The following is a 22,843-nucleotide window of genomic DNA, read 5'->3' as shown; positions in this document are numbered from 1 at the left end:
GAATTTGACAAATAGGATTTGTTTACAAAATTAAATCATAAGCAAAAAAGAATCTTCACATTTTTCAATAATGTATTTATTTTCTACTTCATTTGCATAATTCATTTATTTTCGATAAGTAAATTATAGGTTACGATTTTGATAATAATGATAATTTTTCATAGGCCTAATTGTTTATGTTTACATAACATAGTAATAATTAATTAAATTATTATTAATAAAATATAATAGTTAATTATATCTCAACCGTAATTGTAATAGTAAATACTGTATGCAATAAATTATCAATGCATAGTGTATTTATTATGAACAGCGTGTACTATGAATAATGTGTACTACTACTTAACACACACTAGAATGTTGTACTATTATTGTTTTATTATACTTATATATTTATGTTATTTACAATATTATGAATGTTACCAAACAATTAACACTCCTGATATGATACGTGACTATATTAACACTAAATATACACATTAAGTGAACTAAAGTTTTCTCCACGCCTACCGGTACGTTAAAAGTTATAGGTACGATAATAAGTTTACTTAAGTTTTATCGTTGTTTCAGGTCCAGATGAGAAAATCTTGTTAAACATTCTAGATATTCTGTTTATCCAAGATATAATTTGGAATTCTCGTTATGTACAATTCCTTTTACTGAGGTGTCAATCAACACGTTGGTACTGTCATCGCAAAATAGATTCGGAGTTTCTCCGTTTAAGCCGTGACTCACTTAAGCGCATGCGCCAATAGCGAGTAGCATATAAATTCCTAGGTCTGGTTGGCAGATATGAAATCAAGCCACCAGTGGTTAGGTAGATGTAAGCGAGATAATAACGCTCTTCCTCTAGGTCGCACCGGGACTTCATGTCGTAGTGTTTTTAAACGGTCTGCGTGTGTGAAAGTAAAAACGGCAGGGCTTATGATGCAGACAATGGAAGCTATGGAGCCGATGCGGAGTAGTTGTAGATATTCAGATATGCAGACAATGGGTTACTATGATGATTTCAATGCTAACACCGATGTTTCGGGATACCACGGTAATGTTAACTCGGTATACTCAAACGGATATCACCATGATAGTGTACACCAATCGACACATCCACGCACCCCTGGTTCTTGTTATTCCCTTGAACACATCCCTGACACCGGATCAGAAGGCGGTCATAGGGAGGAGGACATGGAACATGTATTGGCCCCTGGATATCCTGGGCAAGGAGAAAGACGATGTTTGTTGTGGGCTTGTAAAGCATGTAAACGGAAAAACGTTGCTATGGACAAGAGAAAAGCAGCAACAATGAGAGAAAGAAGACGGTTAAGAAAGGTAAACGAAGCATTTGAAGCTCTAAAGCGACATACTTGTGCAAATCCAAATCAACGCCTTCCAAAAGTGGAAATTTTGCGAAATGCCATCGAATACATTGAAAAGTTAGAGAGATTGTTACAAGTTGAAAAATCGAACAGTGACGGAAATGAGTTAGAAACGTTGGAAACAAGTTCAAATACATCGGATGCAATGGTAAGTAATGTTATATTTACGAAATGTAAGAAGAAATGTCAATATTTGTATAACAATATAATAGGGCTACTTACTAAATGTCTAGTCAGACTATATAGTAGTACATTAATTATGAATGTGTGTTGGTTTAATTTGATTTGGTATTAAAGTGGTATTCGACCAGACGTGTAAATTGGTAAGTGACAGTCCTGTATATTAGGTCTCTACTAATGTTGGTTTATGGTATAAAGGATGTTGTTGATAAAACAGAAATCGTAGTGATTTATGTTACGTTTAATTGAGATCAACAACAAATAATGTCAACAATGCTTCAGATAATGTGTCAATGTCGGTATATCGTATTTTTATCTCTACTAAAATCAAACTGTTGGAGTTTTGATCAAAAGTTTTAAATGAGTGTGAGTGTTTAAAATTGTTACATAATTGATAACGATAACCTTGCTATAGATATAATTAAATTATGATGTTTGATAACAAGATTGAAATTGTGGAAAGGAAAGTACTTTTCTCCAAGGCCACGAATACCACTTTTATGTTTTATTGTATGAATATATTTATAAAAATCTAAATTGTATGGGAACACAAAAGCTAGTATCTAAAAAATGAAACTGCTTGTCATGTGGGAGTGAAGATTTAGCCGGTGGGCGAGTGCCTATAATACCTGTAGTTTGTTCATCTGCGCCTGGGGCTACTAGCTCTATCAATACTGTTGTGTCGCGAGAGAGCAGTAGGAAGCCAAAATATAGCACGCGCCATTGTCTTAATTCGGCATCTTCTTACATATACACCTTTATCCATCGGCTCCGTACCTTATCAACACATATCACTTCATCTTTATTGTTTATATTCAAGAAAAGGAACAACATACCATCATTAAAAGCAGTACTTTCAGCCAAAGTAATCTAGGCCTAGCAGAATAATATTACTGCTCATAACACGATCTACCGCAATCGTGCGTCGAGTAGATGGGATATTATTTCTACAGTTAGCGATTTCAGTAAAAGATTCGTTCTAATGGAACGCCATTATCACTCACAATCATTTTATGAATTCAAACGATTAATTAATGTCCCGTAAAATGTCGCGATTACTCGCCTACTACAGCAGTACAGTTGGATGTACATAATCAACTGTGTTATCAAGTTATCCACAGTTTTCTACATGACCTTTCTATATTTGTTGTGATTGTTATGGTTGGATGTTCTTGTATGATATTATTAGGTATAGATATAGGAATGTAATAAATATATGATTATTTTAATACTGTATAACTACTTTACGAAGTCCTTATTTTGTTGAGATTTCAAGGTATAATGTAGATATATTCATTGCAAGTTTCTACAATTCTAATTTTCATAATGTTTATTAGGCAATTTAGATTCCATTTATTTTTCTATTAGGGCATCATTGCAACATTACTAAAGTCTAAAGAGAAATTTAACATCATCTTTCTCTGCATAGAATATTGTGCATAGATATGGTTGAGACGACGCTGGTTGATTGAGGAAGATGCATGGTAAAAGGTTCATTGTAATGTTCAATATTAAGTTTAAATTCTTGATTTAATTAAGAGAAATCACACCTAAATGCGTAATAATTACATTAATCAAATTATTGTGTCGACACCTGGATTGACAGTTATGCAAATTAGATAAAGTGATTAATTATTGATGTTAGGATATATCCAAGTTGAATGTGAATCACACGTCATTCTCAATACCCTTTGTTAATTGATTTTGACATTCTGGGTTAACCAGACCAATCTGAATTTTAGGATTCGTCAATTTCGCTGGATTATCACTCTTACTCTAAAATAGTTTTAATTGTTAATATCATAAATCTAAATATCTGTACTTTTGTATCCTTTATCAAGAGACAACGTAACAAAACCTTTTCGTGGCTGTTCAATAACACGTGTGTAATATTAACGTATAGATGTTAAGTGTTTAAATGATCAAAAGATCCAAATCTGTACAGTTAACATCTGTCTATATATAGAAGTTATGAAAATGGTATTACTGAGAGTAAGTGATGCGGTATTGTCAATTGCATTACTACTGATTATTGCTAATACTGTGACAGTACTTGGGCGGTTGTTGTGCTATTAAAATTCGACGACGATGTGATACTACTAACCCTCGTATTTGATATACTGTAGACACTATTTAATGGGCGATTCAACAACAATGTTGTTTAGCATGCTTATAAATAGGATACATTATAGGAATTGTCTTTTTTAGAAACGTTGCTACAACAATGCCTAATTCCCATCACCATATATTATTTCCTATAGGATTCTTCCTGGTATTTGTTGTATATAAAGAGCATTAGATACTGTCACTAATGTTATTTTAATAGGCTTAAACAGAACAATTTTGCGTTTATAAATAGAGTTATTTCTGTGAAATGCGTCGGTTTTGATTTCGGACATTTTTAGGGATGTGTCTATAATTAGGCCTACTTTTTTTAAAAATATTACTGAGTATCTACGATATGTACTAGTTCTATGAACCACCTAAATTGTTACCCATAAGCTTTATCTATATTTATTGTTGACAATAGTATAAATATTAATTCTTGGAAACACGTATGGTGATATACACACTGTATAATCAACATATTGGTTGATATAGACATATTGGTTGATATAGAGGCCTACATAATTTTTGAAACACATCAACTGGTATGTTTATACAACATAATGTTCACTTTACCCATTGTTGATAGCATCAGTGGATCTAGGCCTACATAACTTTAAACCGCATCTGATGCTTCTCCACGTGCCGTACAGGAGACTCTATTGACCCGTTCACGTTCAAGGTCAGGTGACATTTTCCTTTCCTAAACTGTGTTGTCGCTTTATCCTAGTTGTCCCTATAAATGAACCTAAACACGACAATTTAATCATGCATCAATCACTCACCATTCAGAATAAACTTTCACTTTACAAATTTATGTATCGAATATCGTAATTAGCTGTATGAACATTCCTTTAATATTTTCATCTATAATATTAAATGTCATTTAAATATAAGCTAATACAAAGCTATATTGGTATATAACGGTACTAATAATAAAAACAGTTTAGGGGCCTAATATGTAATACTAATAGACACTATATTATTTGCATGATAATCATCATTTCTTTATAGGTCTATATTTTATTTTATTAGACTGCTTTCGAATGAAAAAATGAAATTACTTCAACTTTGCAATTTTAGTTTTTTTTTTAAAGAAGTGTGTTTACCCTTACAAATACAACATTTTCATATAGAATTTCAAACTTTAATTATTTATTTAAATAAACATTTATGACATTTATATAATTACAGGTTAAAATGTAATGTGACTTTTATGCGATACTAATGTTTATTTATTAGTAATATTAAAATAAGCCTAACATAATTCTTAAAGAAATTTAAATATTATAGAATTGGAATTGAAATACTGTCGTTGTAGACCTACATTTTAAAGGATTCCGATATAAACAATAGGCCTAAGTAGATATATGACGAAGTGTATGATGCAGTCGAATTTTGTCCGATTAAAAACACATTATATCACCTTTTAAGTTTTAACTTTTAACCCCATTTCAGTACTTAATTAAAATCATAATGCGTTTACATAACCCGAACGCGTTATAAACCCAATTTTAGACAACACTAATTAGAATCAGAATGCGTTATCATAAACGCGTTATCAAACCTCAATTTTAAAGGGACACTAATTAAAATCAGAAACACGTTTTTCAAATTCTAAAGTTTAATCAAAATTTTATGTGTATTGTAACTAGGCTACCGTGTTCGAATTAAAGGTAAAAACTTCAAGTACAAACGCATATTTGGTCTGTGTTTTATTTAAATCTGTAACAAAATTTAGGCCTTTTAAAACTCAAGGCAAAATGGATAATTTAATTAAAAATTAGGTCCGTCCTTTAGAAAAGAAAATGTTTATTTATTTCTTTGGCAATACAGATTAAGTTAATGCATAGTTATTTTAGTGTTTCACATTCTAAAACAAACTTTTACAATTGTTTTAAACATCTCAGATCATTTTAATCCAGACCTTTTTATTTGAATTGCCCCGTGTGGGATGATTAAAGAATTTTGAATTGAATTGAATTGAATTGAATCTCATTAAGTCTGCAATGTTGAATTGTTATTTTTCTATACCCCTAACACAATCAATGTAGGCCTATACATCTGTACTGTTAAAGAGCCTCTTTGAAGTTTATGATGGTCTATACTACGAAGGGCACGGTTGAGAATCGAATTAGTAAGGAAGGCTTTAGTAGAGTGTTCATTGTTCTATACTGAGGTGATTTTGAATTGTCTTTGTGTGTATCACTCAAACGGCGGGCTCATAAGTTTCTATTTCCTACTGCCTCTGTCCCAAAATCCCTCCTTCCGGACTCAAGTCCCCATCACTGACACGTTTCGTATGTTTTTCATTAAGAAGTTGATTTAAGATTATACCACAGACAACGAAGAATATTTGTTTTAGGCACCGCTACAAATTGCCACAGCCATGTAACTAACTTTACCCGCCAGTGTTAAGACCTAATAGATGTTTTCTTTTAGGCTTACAGAGTAGACTAACTAGTAGCTAAGCAGTATAGAAATATCCATGATAAATACAAACAATAAAGAGACGATGTTTCTTTCGTAAAACAAACGTACAGTATTTATTACACTAAAGTGGCCCTGTAACAAATTTCTATGTGAATATGGGTGAACTAAATTGATTTATTAACTTATATAATAATATAAGCAAATTTGTTATTAATTATTATTAATATAGTCGTTAATATCGCATAATATTTAATAACTGGCAATATCTAATATTATTCTTTTTTTCTGGTAACAACATTAAATCATCAATTAATATTGACATATTTAAGTATTAGGACGTTTTATCATAGCCATTTACACATTACAATGGTTCTAATTTTATAGTATAGTAAAAAACGTGGCCTCTTTGTGTTGGTTAGACCCATCGACTTATTATATCCTTTTGTTATTAATCTGTTAAACGTCAGCTAGTCTTTTGTGTAGACTTTAAATGATTTACCGGTTCTGATGGGAAAAAGACTTCTTGCTTTTAAGAAGTTTACTAACGTCATAGGTTAATTTACATATTTCAATCATATTACGTTTAATAAATTTAATTATTCATTAATATTAGTAAAAACCATGAGTTTATTTGATGTAAAATAAAATTAAACGAAAGGTGTATAATCTTACGTAAATATTTTATGGTCGGCAATTTTCATGCATTATGTTATCATTTAACACTCCTGTGACAAATTTGCTCTTTGAGAACTATGATCTCAATAAATTTAAAGCAACTCTTATATAGGTGACGAAACTATTAAGGGTATAATTATTATTAAAAGAATAACTGTAATAGGTTAGCCATACACAAAAGTTGTTAAAATACCGTTAAATTTAATTTTACTGCCATTATTTTATGAGTGTAGATCTTAATTTACCTGTTATTTAATTTATGGCTCATGTTCATAAAGAATGTTTCTGTTATGAATTAGTCGTGTGGTTAAAGGGGAATTCAACAGGTACAACTAAAACCACATCTAAAGAAACCTACGTGTAGTATGTAAAAACGCCGCTTTAATTTGCAATTGCAGTGAAATAAAGTTAATATCTTGTTTAACTTTTAATACGTTTAACATTTTTAGACTACCGTAGAGGATTCGATTGTATGATAGTGTTAACAAGTTTGAATGTGTCAATATTACTTTTTACTTCATGACCCGCTCGAGTAATACTTTGGATATGCCCACTGGGAACCTATTTTTATTGATCTAATCAATAATCTCCATATAGGTTTATATCTTCTTGGATATTCACACTAATACTCCTATCCCATCGAGAATAAAGTATAAAAGTTTCAAATAAATGTCTTATCAGATAACCCCGTCCCTTTAAGTGACGCTTACAGAAGCAATATCAACTTCGTGTTATTTGGTGTTTATTTTCAATTTAACAAACCACGTGGGATACATACCCTGCGCCCTATTTCGTTGCAACGAGTATTGGTTTCACCTAACCCATACACGTAGATATTTACCGGGACAAATTTCGGACACTGGACGTCTCAAATTCGAAACGTCACGCTGTTTCCGATTTGGCAGAAGTGCGACTAATGTCAATTAATAACAGAAAAACAGTGAAAAAGGGGGATGAAAGTACTTTAAGAACGATTAAAAAGTTCTACACTTTGATTTATCTGAACTATGTAAAAGGAAGGATAACTAGAATTATTTTAAAAAGACTAAATAAAATTAATGGAGACCCCCCAAAACAATCATAGGGAAAATAAAATCTTCCTTGATGTTAAAAAACGATTATTATTCATGATTAGTAATGCAATTCTAGTTGATCTTTTATTTTGATTTTGTGTAGGTCTGTCATTTGCATTTTTAAAGCAAGTCTATCGGCAATATTTATGGTTACATTATTACAATATAGGTTGAAATATACCGTTGAGTGGACGCGTGACCTTGTGTCTTTTTCATAAACTTGAACATTATAATTTTATACTTTGTCTACGTGCCGGTCGTTTAAGTCAATGGTTCGTGCTTTTGGACAATTCTCGGTGCCCTGTCAAAGTATTGACAGATAGAAGTTCCGTATCTTCAAGCAAACTGATACAAGAGCTTAGCTAGGCCACATACGAATGTCGTAGCGAAACAAGACCACGAACAGATACGAATAGATACGCTTGGGCCGTGGCCTCGGTAGTCGCGCCGTATGAGATGTCTCCCAGACGTGCTACACCAGTGTTTATAAGGTCGTTTGGGACAGTATCCTACGTCAGACTAACCATAGTCTACCCCTTGATAAATAATGAAACACGGGTTGTATTTCATATGCCACCAGCGATTCATTCCCTTCAATTATAAAGAATTTGTTAGATGTCACATCACCTATCTATTAATATAGTAGTGTGGTACACCTAAATTTGACGATTTATCAAATTTTCTCTTGGTTTTTGAAGAAGCTTTGTGACTCAGATATATTGTATATTACTCAGTCATCCTTGACGGATTGCACGTTCAGGAAGTTCTATGAGATAGTTATTCCATCCATTTCTTTGTAAAACTTTTTAAATAGGCCTACTACTCTTTCAGATCTCTTTATTTAATGTACAGCAGGAAATTGTTTCATATCGTCGCTCAGCATTAATCACCATGACAACAATAATGACTCATTTATTAATTATTGTTATTTACTGTAGTATTAGTTTTACTACAACCTTTGTTTATAAAACAACGAACGGGATTTGTAAGCGTGTAAGATTTATTAAAAAGCAACGTAACATTTTGCATTTCTAATTGCTTTAAAAAAAAACTAACGTTTATCGATCTTAAAATTAAAGACTTTTTATAACTGTACCGTAGTGCATGCTGGGGATTTAATGTACCATTAATAGTTTTGATTTCATAACATGCCCAAATTTAGTATCGATATGCCCATATTTATACATGATGATTCCCATATTAGTCATTATAGATAAACTTCAATTAGAAAAACTTTTAAAAGAACCAGTATATTTTTTTATTTTTTAAAATGGCACGTTCTTAATTATATGTATATTAGAGACTTATTTTATCATTAGAAGTATCATTGTGTAAGGATATAAACATGATTAAGATAAATATGATATTATGGTGACACTGTTTATAACAATACGTCGTTCTCAATACGAAGTGACAGCGTAGGGAAACTTCACAAGCTAACACACCAAGGAAACGCCTAGGGGGTGTGGATCGTTTTCAAATATACACCATGAATAAATGTAATTAAGAAAGTACGAAGACCTTTATGGTATTGTCTCTCGTTTCCATTTAACTGAACTTGACCAAATTTTACAACTTGAAAGTTACAATTCAGTTGTCAGTTTTTATCAATCAAAGTTCAATCGCCAAGAAGTTACGAAACTTTGTATCGAGATACTTCAGTATTTTAGAAACTTATTAATATATACATGTATATTATAGATGGTGTTTAACAAGAACTGCTTTTGTTTCCACTTAACTAAACTTGACCAAATTTCATAACTTTCAGTTAAAATGTTAACAGTCAAATCTTATAATGTTTCTTCAGACTCAGTTACTCTCCAGAAATTGTACGAACTTCTGCATTGAGATACTTTTAATGTTTTTTAGAATTATTTAGATGGTGTTACGCAATAACTTTCTAAATTATACCCATGCTATGCAATACTTTTAATTTGCAAGCTATTTACATCGGTACATTGTCGTACTGGGTGGATATTTTGAAGGATTTGGACAATTTGACAAAGCAGATGACTGAGTCAAAATGAGGTCATATCTCTATTACTGACTCAAACCAATTGCAGTTCATGATGTTCCAAATGTTGAACAAGTCACAGCTTAGGATTATTTATATCCTCATATTGACTATTTTTATTATATAAAATCAGTTACCTAAAACCGATCGGTCTGTACTTTCAATAAATACAATTACAGTATTACCTCACATTTATCACGTGTATTTTCCAAGTTAACTTTGATACTCTCAAAATAAACTGCATTTGACTCATTTCACTCTGACAATTTGCTCATCATTAAAAGATCAACATGAATCCTGTATACTCAAGTTCAAACCCTTTTCAATATAAAGATGAATTTAGCTTAAGTATTTATTATAAATTAACTTAAACCTCAGTAATCTGCGACCGTCAGAAATTCATCACTCCACTCACATTCACTAGGAATAAGCGGAAATCGGATTCGCAACCCTTAATCCTAGCCGAATTGCCAAGCTGCAAAGGTAGGCCGATTATGGAATACGTAATTGCCAGAGACCACTGATACACTCGCCTCGACAGCTCACTGGCGCCCTGATCATTTTACTAGGCCTGGTAAAACACTTCAAACTGTTCTCCGAGGACTTTTTCTTTATTTTTTACATTCCTGACTACAAGAAGAAAAACTTTTCATTCAAAGCAATGTCATGCATGCGTTTATTCAATTGGGCAGTTTCCACTTCTGTCAGTTTTTGGACTAGAGGACGTTTTCGTCTTCGGTAAGAACAACAGAAACAGAAAGCATAAATATAATTTTAGATATCTGTAACAATGAAGAAAAGTTAAGAAGTAAATATACTTCAATGTTGTCATAATTATTGATCATCATCATATTAATTTGGAGTGCATTATGCCGAATACCATGTACTGATGCTATAGGCCTATACCTGCGGAATTCTAATTAAGTAGGCTAACTTTGATCATTACTTCCCACAATATTATCGTTCGTAATCACATAATGACGAGGAAATTCTTTAAAAAACTAGAATGTCCCTGCCAAATAAACTTCATTGGAATCGATTCATTAAGAAGCAATATGGAAATACACAGGGTTCTCTTAAACTTAATTGAACACTCTCAACGCCCCTGGATATGTAACTTATTGGTCTAATCTTCAATAAGAAGAAATATTTCATCGGCCCTATACATTACCAACCCTAGACATATCTTTCCTCTTTTTCCATTGATAATTTTTAAAACATGTTGTCGCTTTTTAGTCGCGTCGCGTCGCGTGCAAAGCGACTCTACAGCTCACTATGTCGGTCGGTTGGTCGGTCGGTTGGTCAGTAAACACTAACACAAATTTGAGCACGCGACTGCAGCCACGTATAAGGCCTTGTTTGTTGTAAGTTGATAAATATATTTTGTATTAGTTATAATTTCTTCGGTTGTTTCCTCCTTTTTAACACTTCAAAAAAGATCTGCGTTGTTAACTGGCCACTCAGCAACGTGTAGCAGGAAACTAGAGTTGATTAGGAGGCAAAAACCGATGACATACTTGTCAATATAAAGACACCTAGTAAAATTGAAAAGATATGATTTATCGTGTCATGAAGCTGATGAGTGTAGACTTGTCCATAGATGTTTAATACTTGTTACGTTACGGTTTATTGAGTTTTCGAGAGCCTGTTGAGTAAAAGTATTTCCTGTTCGGAAAATTCAACACGTTTCGACTATTTGAAACATATTAAGCATGTTTGTTAAATTACCATGTGTATGTGAAATGCATCAGATATGCCTTATATATTCTGGTAGAATTTGCTGAAAGTTATTCAACACATTATTTTTACCAGATTGATATCAAGCATATTCCTTATGACACTACTACCTCATAAATGACCCGCACGTGGAAATCAATAGATATTTTTTTTTATTCCCGATGACTGAGCCTTATAAATGTTTTCTTACTTGACTGTAAAATTGAATAAATTCTTCGTTTCCTGAGCCTGGCCTTGGAACCAATTCATTGCAGGGGCTGGTATTTACATGTCGTCCACACATCCTACAAGCGGCTGAGGCCTCGTATAAAAACAGGCAACGGATAAATAAATCTACATCGTTTAAATCAAATGACAAATAATGAATTCAATGAGACGCACCAATATTTCATTGAAGTTCAAGCATTGAAATTTTGTACACTTACTAACTCATAGTGACGTTATCGGTTCAATTCAATTATATTTTTTCTATATTAATATAATGATTATTTTATTAGAATATGGTTGTAGGAGTAATTCAGAACGTCAGAGATTTAACTTTTTCTTTTTACTTGGAACTTTAGTTTAAAGTGGGCTACAAAGTTGTAGTGCTCTTTGACTTTACGTTGGTCAAGTCTTTTCTGATCTAAACTTGTTCAACCAATATGAAGAATAGGAGTTAATAAATTGGAAAACAAAGGTGATTAAGTTCTAAGAGTTAAACGAGTGTTTTTACATTTAAATTTTGAAAACAATCATGTTGTATCCTGAACATTAACAGTTGATATGAAGTCGTTTTTTTCCTTGTCTTTGTTTTTTGGGCGCTTTAATGTCGATGCAACTTCCATGTGCTACTGTGATTACTGTCTGGATCTGTAGTTTAGAATTTGCGCCAATATTCCACAAGGAAGTTGGTGTTATTAAATTAACATGGCTGATTATCATTGCACCAAACTGACAAAAGACAGAAGAGGTAATTCGGTTTATGCCTTCTGATGGCATGTTTTTAGACAATTTTCTGTGGTCATTCATAACTTTTCTTTAAATTGTAAATGCAAATGTCATGCTTTTAACACATTTTAAAGACTTAAAAAGTAGCGACAGATACTATAATAATTATGGAACAATAAGCGTATTATTGTTGTGAAACCTATGACTATAAGTTATATAATTTAAGAACCGACATGTGAAATATCAAAAGAACCATTATATGTTAACTTTCCACACACTGTTGTTTTAGATGGTGGTTGATGATACAAATTATGTCATAGTATCACAGCCTAACAAAACAATCAACACCTTTAATTATGTTTAAGGGTCTATGTAAGTATACGATTTGTTACGATTTACTTATATTCTAGGGAATTCCCCCCTAACTTTCTAACTGGCATTAGAAACATGCGCAAATGACGATGATATGCATGCTCATTGTGAGTCAAAAATCCAATCCAAAAGTTGGCTTCGTCATAAACTCTTCAACTCTCTTCAATAACTAAAGCTATTTCTTGATATTTGATAAAATTGTAATTTTACTATTTATTCCAAAAGTCCCAAGTTCCAAGACAAGCGTAACAGTAACAGCTCAAATTGCACGTGACGCAACATAGTGGGTTCCACCACAAAAACTATAATACGTTTGTCAAAAGTGCGGCCTAAATCATCTTTATTACCATGGTTTCCGATTGCTTTACCATGTGCTAAGTAAATGTACCTCTCACCCGTCACAAATCCCCGATTCATGGATTGCAATTTTTAAATCCTATAGTAATCAATTAAAATGTTTTAAAAAGGATCATATTTTAAAGCTTTTTATCTGACTTCCCTGGAGTAGGGAAGTGCTTTAAGGACGTCCATAAGTCAACGAAATTAGCGTCTTCGAAAATATACTAATTTATCGTACCTGTTCATTAACCCCTCTCTGGTGATGTTTTTTTATTTGTTTGGCACACACCGGAAAATCGATTGTTTCAATTGCCTACTCTAGGCTTACAACAACGGGATGTTTACGGTTTGGATCGTGAACGACGTCCGCGTCCCGGTCGATCGTGAAGGTAATGCACGCAACCAACTTGGCCCAACTCCTTTGTTCTAGCCCGGCATCCAGGATTTCATTATGTCTGGATTTGTATCAAGGGGTGTAATACTATTTAGGCCTATATGCAAGGAATATCGATAAGATACAACGGAGGAAGTGCAGTGTACAAAAGAAAAATGCTGATAGCTAATACGGTAATACTTCAGTGTCATTAGGCCTTAATCAACAATACAAACATTTTACTGTAGTATTATTAAATATGTTACATTGTTTAATATAGCCCCGATACTGTACATAAAAATGTTTATTAAAGTGACTTTAGTAATTAACGAAAGGGCAGTAATACTGTTTACAAGAAAATGTTTGTTTACAATTAATTGTATTGTTTTTATTTTTGAGTGTATGTAATATAAACATTCTTTCTCAAACTTTCTAATTGGTAAAAAGTTTCATCAAGGATTTTCCCTCAAAATTGATTCGCTTTATACGTACAATTTTACAATATTTAAAGTACGATCTTACTTAACTTAGATTCTACAAAAATATATATTAGTCCTCTGTCTCTGTCATCTTAGTTCTACGAATAATACTTAATATTTCCTTCAAATAAATCTTGACCTTCCAGAGCTGATGATATTTTTTAAAATACGGCATAAATGAGTTTATGAATATTATGAAGTAGTTATGTTAGGGTTATTAGATAACTTTGTAAAACAAACACAATTGGTTTAAAAAAGAGTATCTAAAATGTTGGAAAACTGTGAACATTTCTGTTAAAAAAATTAATCTGGTTTGGTTGAGAACGCATGTTTCTCATTTGGAAAATTTAACATAGTTATTAGTAAATTTATCATTTTTTTGCAATTATTGAAATAGTGACGCCTTCTTTTGACCGGTGTACAAGGATAATTAGGGTAATTGTGTCTGGCATTGGATTTTCCCGTCAGACCTCGGTACCTTTTTAGCATGGTTACACAAGGACATTCATCATTACGATATAGTTAATATAGTGATTGTTTTGAACATTAATTCAATATGTTGTACTGCAGAGCAGATCCAAATATTATGTGAACATGCGTAAACAAAAAAACAAACAATCGTTTAACATTATTATAATTACATTTAAACTTTATTAATTAATTTACCATTCTTCAGTCAATTTACAAACCTAATTAGATTACAATTAGAATATACTAAATATTAGTTTCGAATCAAGTTGATGATGAAGGCATTAGAAATCACATCTCAAAGTTCTAGAATATTTTCTCTTGGAAAAAATACAGGCGGGTCACTTATAGCCCCTCCAGACTTGATAGAAATTGAGTTACAAATTGACAAGACCTTTGAGTAAACATTGAAAATAAAATAGATTTACCACTTTCGATTAACACAGACATATGCTTCGTCTCGTCTGATTTTAATCGCCGCGCGGGAAATTGTAAAATTATATTTCTTTAGACCTTGTGTAAAAATGGCCAATAGTTGAACATGCTCAAGTTGATAATATCTCACTTATATGATTTTTAACTACACATCGACTGAATGAATTCCCTTAACGGCCAGGGAGCTTGTTAACTAAAGCGTTCTTTTTATTAGTTGGAAATTCATGTCTTGTAAATGTTTAAATTTAATTGTTTTCTGTTGAAGAGTTCGTTGTAAAATATGATTATGTGATTATTTCAAAACTACTGTATCGTTTTAAAATCTTGTGACTTGAAATAAAGCAATCCTTTGTAAATGCCCTATATTACATGTTCTTTAAATACTGTATAGTACTGGTGCTAATCCAGGTAGGCTTTCCTCTGATTTGAACCAATGTATCTGGCGTTTATGGGCTTACATGCCAGAAAATAATATCAAATTAATAAAGTAATATTACGCAGTTTTAACCAATTCGATTTTTATTTCTGTTTACGATTTTTAAGAAGACCTTTGAAACGAAAATGGAAAGTTGCAGTATTCGTTGGGACATAAACAACTTTTAAAAACTTATCGAGTTTACCGTTATTGTATACAGATATCCGTTTTGAGGTATATTAATATCCGGTATATTTTCCCATTCTCGGAATTATGAATGTAGGCCTATTATCAGATACTATTTACTGTATAAACATTTTCATGTTCCATATTATAAAAGTGTTGTCCAAAGCTTGGTTCCCACTAGGAAGCCCAATGACCTTAAAGTGACCCAAGTAAGGTTGTCTAAGCGGGTTCATTGGAACGGTCTCGTTTGTGAAAGATCAATGTACAGTACTTGTGAGTACCCCATTGCGTTGCGTGTGTGAACTAAACATTAAGAAGTTTTCGTTGAATGTGTAAAGTAAGTCTTAAGAGTTATGTGCCAAATCGAGTTCCTTTATCGCGAGGACATCCAGGAATAAGTGTGTGTCCACACGGGCTTCGATTTACACTCACGCGCAAAACACCTGTCAAAGACAAGTTTATTTTACTCATGGTCACTCTTACAAATGACGTAATGTTCATAACTAAGGTAGTTAATTTTTAATGAGAAAAATGATAATCGTTGTTATTGTTTAACTATTACTTTTATTGTAACAGTTGCAAACATCATACGAATCCACAACATGTAATTGTATTGTTGATTGGATGTTTGTTCAAATTTATTAGATATATCTTTTATTTCAAGCAACTATTTTATATAACTGATTCAATAGATAAATAAATGATAACATTGAGAATGAATTATTTATGGTCTATAGAAAATATATTGCCTCAAAGTTTCGCATGTGTATAAAACGGCGTTTGTGAACTTACAACTTTTGTTTCCAGCGATAGATGCATGGAATCAAATTAAACAACAGAAATGATAAATATTTATAATTAATTTTGTAAATAATTATCGGATAATTGAGGTCTGTTTAGCACCTGTCCTCATACACTTTAATGTATTTATGAGGTATTATTAAAATCCTGTTGTTTTCATTATTAAATTGAAATGTTAACATCTTTTAATAATTCACTTATGGCAATGCTGTCTTGTCAATTAAAATTAATGGTATTTTACCTATTATTAAATCGATATTATATATAATTATTATGAGTCCTATTTATAGCTATTTTTAATCGTTTTAATACTTCTGTCTTCATCTTTTGATAATTTTGTTTATTTGTTTGTGGCATCAGCAAATTCTGTATCACATATGACTCCTGTATCATAAACTAACCCTTATTTAAACATAATACAGACGCCACATGTGATTCATATGTGATGCTGTATTACAGAATATGCATGGTACTGGTCATTAATGTACTATGTGGAGATACAGTACATTTTACCAGGTTGTGTATTTACATTATATTTCACCCTAGCTGTAGGGGCGTTCATAAAATCATGTTTTGATAAAATGTCTTTACATAATATACCGTAAGTAAAGTATATTCCACTTTAATAATTTTACTTTTCTTCTGATTTACAGACAGAGAGCAGTAGTCCCGGTTCTTACTCATCTTCGGATAAATTACATCATTACGGAGACAATTACGATGTGGCATCCTCTTATGGTGAGCACCATCACATGTATGTTTCTAATGTATAATGAGTCTAATAACTTGGGGACCATCAGAACGATTCTCTGACGTAACTTATAGTGTAGGATACGTCATTATTAATGATAGCGTTCGATATTATTCATAGCATGACGTCATAATGTTGGTGGTACCTGCTTGATGTGACGGTTACGGTATTTTAGGATCGTAGATTCACAGAAATAACTTATTTTGATATTTTCATTTTTATTATAAATGTTACGGAGAATTTAGTCGATTCACCGTGTGTCGCAAATAGTAGCAACGTATAACTTACGCGCGCGTGTTTTTGTGACATTTCCAACGATTCACTTATATCTTTGATTCCGTCGTCATACATCACACACCTTACCACTTAAATCAAACATCGATGTTTTCATTTTTTCCTTGTACATTACAATTACAATTATGTTTAAAAAGTTCATGTCCCATTGGTGTAAATCCCTTGTTGGCAATCATAAATAACAGACTGCCAATTCACAGATGACAATCTGCAACATTTTTCTAACTGCAGATGTCTCTGCCTAAACTGTTTACATATTCTTTTATCAAAACAAAATCACATGAATTATAAAAAAAAATATCATGGCCTTTGGTTTGATAAGCACGGATATATAGCCAGGTAAACATGTTGACATTGATAGATGATTAGTTTGCCTAACATTAAACGCAAAACGACGTTGATGGCTCTTTAAGAACGTTTCGAAAACCGCCCCAAAACAAACAGACGCCAATCCGGATGGTTTGCTAATCATACAGTTCCAATAATACCGAAAGATACCAGTACTTTCTTTATTGTCATTCGTAATGACTAGCCAATTGGGGTTAGCGGGACAATCACAAATTCTAAGCGCCGCCAGGCCGGTCTAAGCACCCCACGTTTTGCCGCCAAATCACTCCCTTGTTGGTTGTAAGATCAAGATGTACACCACAATGGACCAGTAAATACTCATAAATACGTTTTATGCAGTAATGAATTATTTTGTGGGTGCTTGAATGAGAAACCCGTATAAAGTCTCTCAGGAAATTAAATTAATTAAATTGGATAGATAATCACTTAAAAAGTATTGGTAATGATGTCTCAATAGTCGATTGATTAAGTGCAAGAAAAATAACGTTTTTTTGGTAGACACATAGCTCATTGGTGTTCCATATGCAACCGTTAAATGTTTCCATGGAAACATAAAACATGTAGTTTACGCACCGCATTTTACTCACTGGATGTTCATTTGGAAATAATAACATTACAATTCCATTCGGTAAACTTTGACGTTTTTAATGTTTTACATATTTCATTGTAATAAAAATACTTTTAGACAACACTCGTAAATATGAAGATCAAATACGAATGTAGGCCTAGTTTAGTACAGTATGGTTCGACGTGGTTTCTTGTTATGGCTTGCATTAGGCGTAATCCTTCAACAATGGATACAGTGATATTTATCTGATTCGTAACTCAATTTAAATGTCTGGTAGTTTAGTTTCATACATCTTATTCCAACAAAATATGTTTAACCATGTTGGTTCATCTATAAAGTAAATTACAGTTGATCCAAATAAAATCATAATTGACATTGTGATGCATGCAAATCTGGAAATAAATTGCTATATCGAAAAGATAAGATGATAATTAGAAAACAAAAACGTTCGCGCGCATTCGGTGTTTGTTTGTGTCGAAGATTATTTCGCGCAAAAAGTTAACGACTATTTTTATGTAACCATTGACTTTGTTTCGTCCAGGACGTCTTAAATTCAATTAAAATATTTTGTCATTGTTTTTACGTATAAATTAACGCGTCCTTCTTGTAATAAATTAATATAGCACATTTTAAATTAGTTATCATTTGATTATTTCCTCTGTCCACTTAATATCATAAGAACGAATTAAGAAATACAAATACAGTTACCGCCTTGTATGATGCAATTTATTGCCTGTAAAATAAGTTTCATTATTGTTATGCATTTCGTAATATCCCAAACTAAATAAAGTATAAAAATGTTAATAATGTATTCGGAAGTCATACTCTATATTTTTACTTTATTACTTATGATACAAAAACAACAACCACTGTGAAATTGGGACTGGACCATTTCAGAGGTGTTTACCGAACTAATGTACATCTTTGTGAGAAGTTGAATAAATAAAAATTAAAGAATATTAGGCCTAATCACTTTATATTTCTTCGAAAATACATTTTGAAACAATTGAAAGATTTAATGTTCTATAATAATTTAGACATGAAATATTGATCAGGTTTACGGGTATTTTTTATTTTATGCGACAGATCGTTTATTTATTCTTTTCGATATCGTATTTATCTTATTACATTATAATTCAATTGTGGATTTACCCCTCCTTTATACATAAGTGTTAATGATAAGCTAATAAATCACATTATTTATATTACATTTATTTTAAATTGCAGGATACCATTGCACAAGTACATCAAGTCTTGACTGTCTGTCCCTTATTGTTGAAAGTATAACTCCAAATAAAGGCAAAGCCATCACATCACCCAAGAAAGCTACAGCCGATGGAATGTGCGTATGCTGAAAACCACCATTCAATTCCTAATACTTATGGTTCCAGATTATAATGTTATTTAATAATAACACAATTAAAAGCAGCTAAGAATTGATTACGTTTAAGTATTCAACAAAGAACTGGGTATATTTGCCAACATTATGAATGTGTACAATTACAATTGTTTTTATATGTTATATTAAAAAGTCAAACAAACGATGTAAAGATAGATTGGGTATATTTCTGCACGTTCTGAATCTGAATTAAAGCTCTGTCTACACTATCAAACTTTATGTGACAAAAAATATGTCATATCACTACCATATTTGTGCATATCACTTCCATATTTGGGCACATTACACTTTTTTGTCATATAGAGTTTGATAGTGTAGACAGAGCTTAAGGATTATATACTACGGTACTGTATCAAGTTAAGGAAATGAACGACCATCATTTGAGACAGTTTATAATATTTAAATGCAATATTTGGTTCCCATTAATGTATCATATTCTTTGTCATTTTTGTATATTTTAATTATATTTCTATCATGTGTGTACAAATTGAATTTTATTAATTTACTACATAATATTATTATTATTGTTAAGCCTACTAATATTTTACCTAGTGACATGTACGAAAATACAGTTTTACGAAAATATTCAGATAATACATTAGATCTAGTACGAAAATGTGCCTGTTGTAGATACTTGATAAAGATACAACATAATTATAGCTCCGAGAAGGCCAATAAACTGAGAACTAAACTCAATAATTAATTTAAATTGAAAATCTATTATCCCATGTCAACAAAATTTAAAATCCTTGAATATATGAAAATCCTTGAGGACGGAGATCCATATTATAGTTAATGGAAACAAAATACGAACATACCATATAGGCCTAGTACGAAAATACAGTAGACGAAAATATAGCAGTACGAAAATCCTACGAAACTTGTAAACAAAAAGTACGAAAATGCAGATGTACGAAAAAGTACAAAAAATACATTTTTTCACGAAAATATTAAGAACATACAGTAGGTCTAAATAGTACGAAAATTAGCACATGGTAGTACTGCTTGATCTCACCATTGCTAATGGAGGTTTAGTAAGCCTTTGGAAGTAGTGTTATTTATTGTAGATATAGAAACAGTACTGTAAAACAGTACTGTGGACATTAGTATGTTACATAACTAGAAACAAGTGTTTAATAAAGAATGAACAAGAAATAAAACTTACCAATAGATGTATAGATTTATAGGAATTGATTACAGGATAAATTCATAATCCACTACTTATTTATATACAAAATAAGAACACCTTTATAAGAAACTTCGTATTAATAATGAATTTGTATTATGCCTGAACAAACAACAACATCACAGAGGAGTAAAACATTATTGTTAGAAAAAATAGAGTTTTTAGTTAGGCCTATTATTGTTGTTACAGAGACATGAATGTTACATTTTCTAATTCAAAATTGTAGGGCCAAATTAAGAGCATGCAAAAGGAAAGATTGTATTAAGATTCACCAGTAAATTAAACATATCAAATATGCTTAGGCCTATATACTTTATTAGTAAGTTTTAGGCATATTTATAGTAAAGTTAACGATTTTATAGTTTACAAAATATGAAACCTATGAAAGCTATCAAAGAGACTTAATAGGTAAATTAGCCAGATAATTGTAGTTCTGATATCGATCTTATCTTGACATCAGCTAGTATACATTTAGATTTGGCTCTTTGCTAAAAAAAAGTCCTTAAAAATAATCTTTAAAATGTCCTTAAAAATAAGCCATACGTAATTAGTGAACACAGTGATTTTAATTCAATAACTCATTAAAAGGTATTTAATGTGACCTTCCTTAGAAAAATGTTAGTTTTAATCTTAAAGAATGCTTTTAAATGTTTTAACGGCGTTGTAATTGGTAACACGGGTAAGATTTGAATAAAGTATTTCTTGAATTCTTGGTATCATTTTGAGACAAAAAAATAAAATGATTAATTAAATAGTATTAACGAACCTATGCAAATTTAATAAAAAATACTACACTATCGTAATGCTCTTATGGAATGATTATAACTTTACGTCCTGAGAAACATTTTGTAATTTTGAAGATATTAAGTGAAGTGTTCTATCAATATTAATCTTTCACTTTAGAATTAGTGGTAGGTTCTTAATTCAGTACTAAGTTGTAAAGTCCTTTCGTATATTTAATTGTATATAGCGTAAAATATGTATCAATCTATTTCCGAAATTATTACTTAAAAAATTCTTATTGGAAAATAAGTATTTATAATACGAGTATTATACAATTATGAATTACTGATACCTCAACTCATGCCAACTTTATCATATGAATATTTATGAGATATTAGCATAAATGAATAATTCATTGCATACATACAGAACATCGGATAAAATAAAACGAAACTTGCGAATGTGTGTAAAATTAATGCTTTATAATTGGTTGGTGTGATATGGAAATTGTATATTGATACTCAATTTCCTATTAATTTCCACTAGTTTTATGGTAAGCGGTATCTGTTTAGTCCCCAATGTTCCGCTTTATCAAGGTCACAAGATTCAGAACGCAAAAAAATATGGCTTTAGGGGTACGGTGTACTTGGTATGTCTGTACCACAAATGTTTCTTCTCTTGTATACCTGCTGATATTATTAACATTACGTTTATCTGACCATGCCAATGGCAAAATACCGCTAATTAAATCAGCCTTTCTTTAAATTCAATGTTTATATTTTGTACTCTCTAGGAACCGTCATTTTATCTGAAGAGTTTCTCAATTTATATAAAATACTTCAGTAAAAATTCCTATTTGATTTTTTTTATAGAGCCTTGTTACCTATTGTTAATATAATGTTCATTATCCGATGTGTATGGTATTTGAGAATATAATTAATAAATTAATAATAATTATATTCAAATGGATTCTATATTTCATTAGATTATAACATATTTATTGTGATTTATAATTAATTGTACCACGCTTAGAACCGTAACAATATTAAATTCAATGTTTTTGTATTCACATAACACATCAATTACGTCCGTTCGTAACAGAATAGATAACCGTTTTGCCGTGAGGTAGCTTTTTCTATATACCATTTTTAAACTTGATAATATTATATATTAGATGATCTTACA

General features: G+C 31.5%; 2 protein-coding genes across 2 annotated transcripts in view; one reads left to right on the top strand and one right to left on the bottom strand.

The window, feature by feature from the left end:
- LOC144840108 (inositol hexakisphosphate and diphosphoinositol-pentakisphosphate kinase 2-like) overlaps window positions 1–22,843 on the bottom strand; it is a 230,941-nt gene that overhangs the window by 82,079 nt on the left and 126,019 nt on the right. The gene's annotated exons all lie outside the window — the stretch shown is intronic.
- LOC144840079 (transcription factor SUM-1-like) lies at window positions 806–20,882 on the top strand. The gene is made up of 3 exons (XM_078695746.1): window positions 806–1,521; window positions 17,043–17,127; window positions 19,578–20,882. The coding sequence occupies exons 1-3, from the start codon at window positions 925–927 to the stop codon at window positions 19,703–19,705; spliced, it is 810 nt and encodes a 269-aa protein (XP_078551872.1). The 5' UTR covers window positions 806–924; the 3' UTR covers window positions 19,706–20,882.

Source organism: Antedon bifida, chromosome 1 (genome assembly GCF_963402885.1).
Source record: "Antedon bifida chromosome 1, ecAntBifi1.1, whole genome shotgun sequence".
In the NCBI taxonomy this organism is placed as follows: domain Eukaryota; kingdom Metazoa; phylum Echinodermata; class Crinoidea; order Comatulida; family Antedonidae; genus Antedon; species Antedon bifida.
This window is presented reverse-complemented; position numbering and strand designations above follow the sequence as displayed.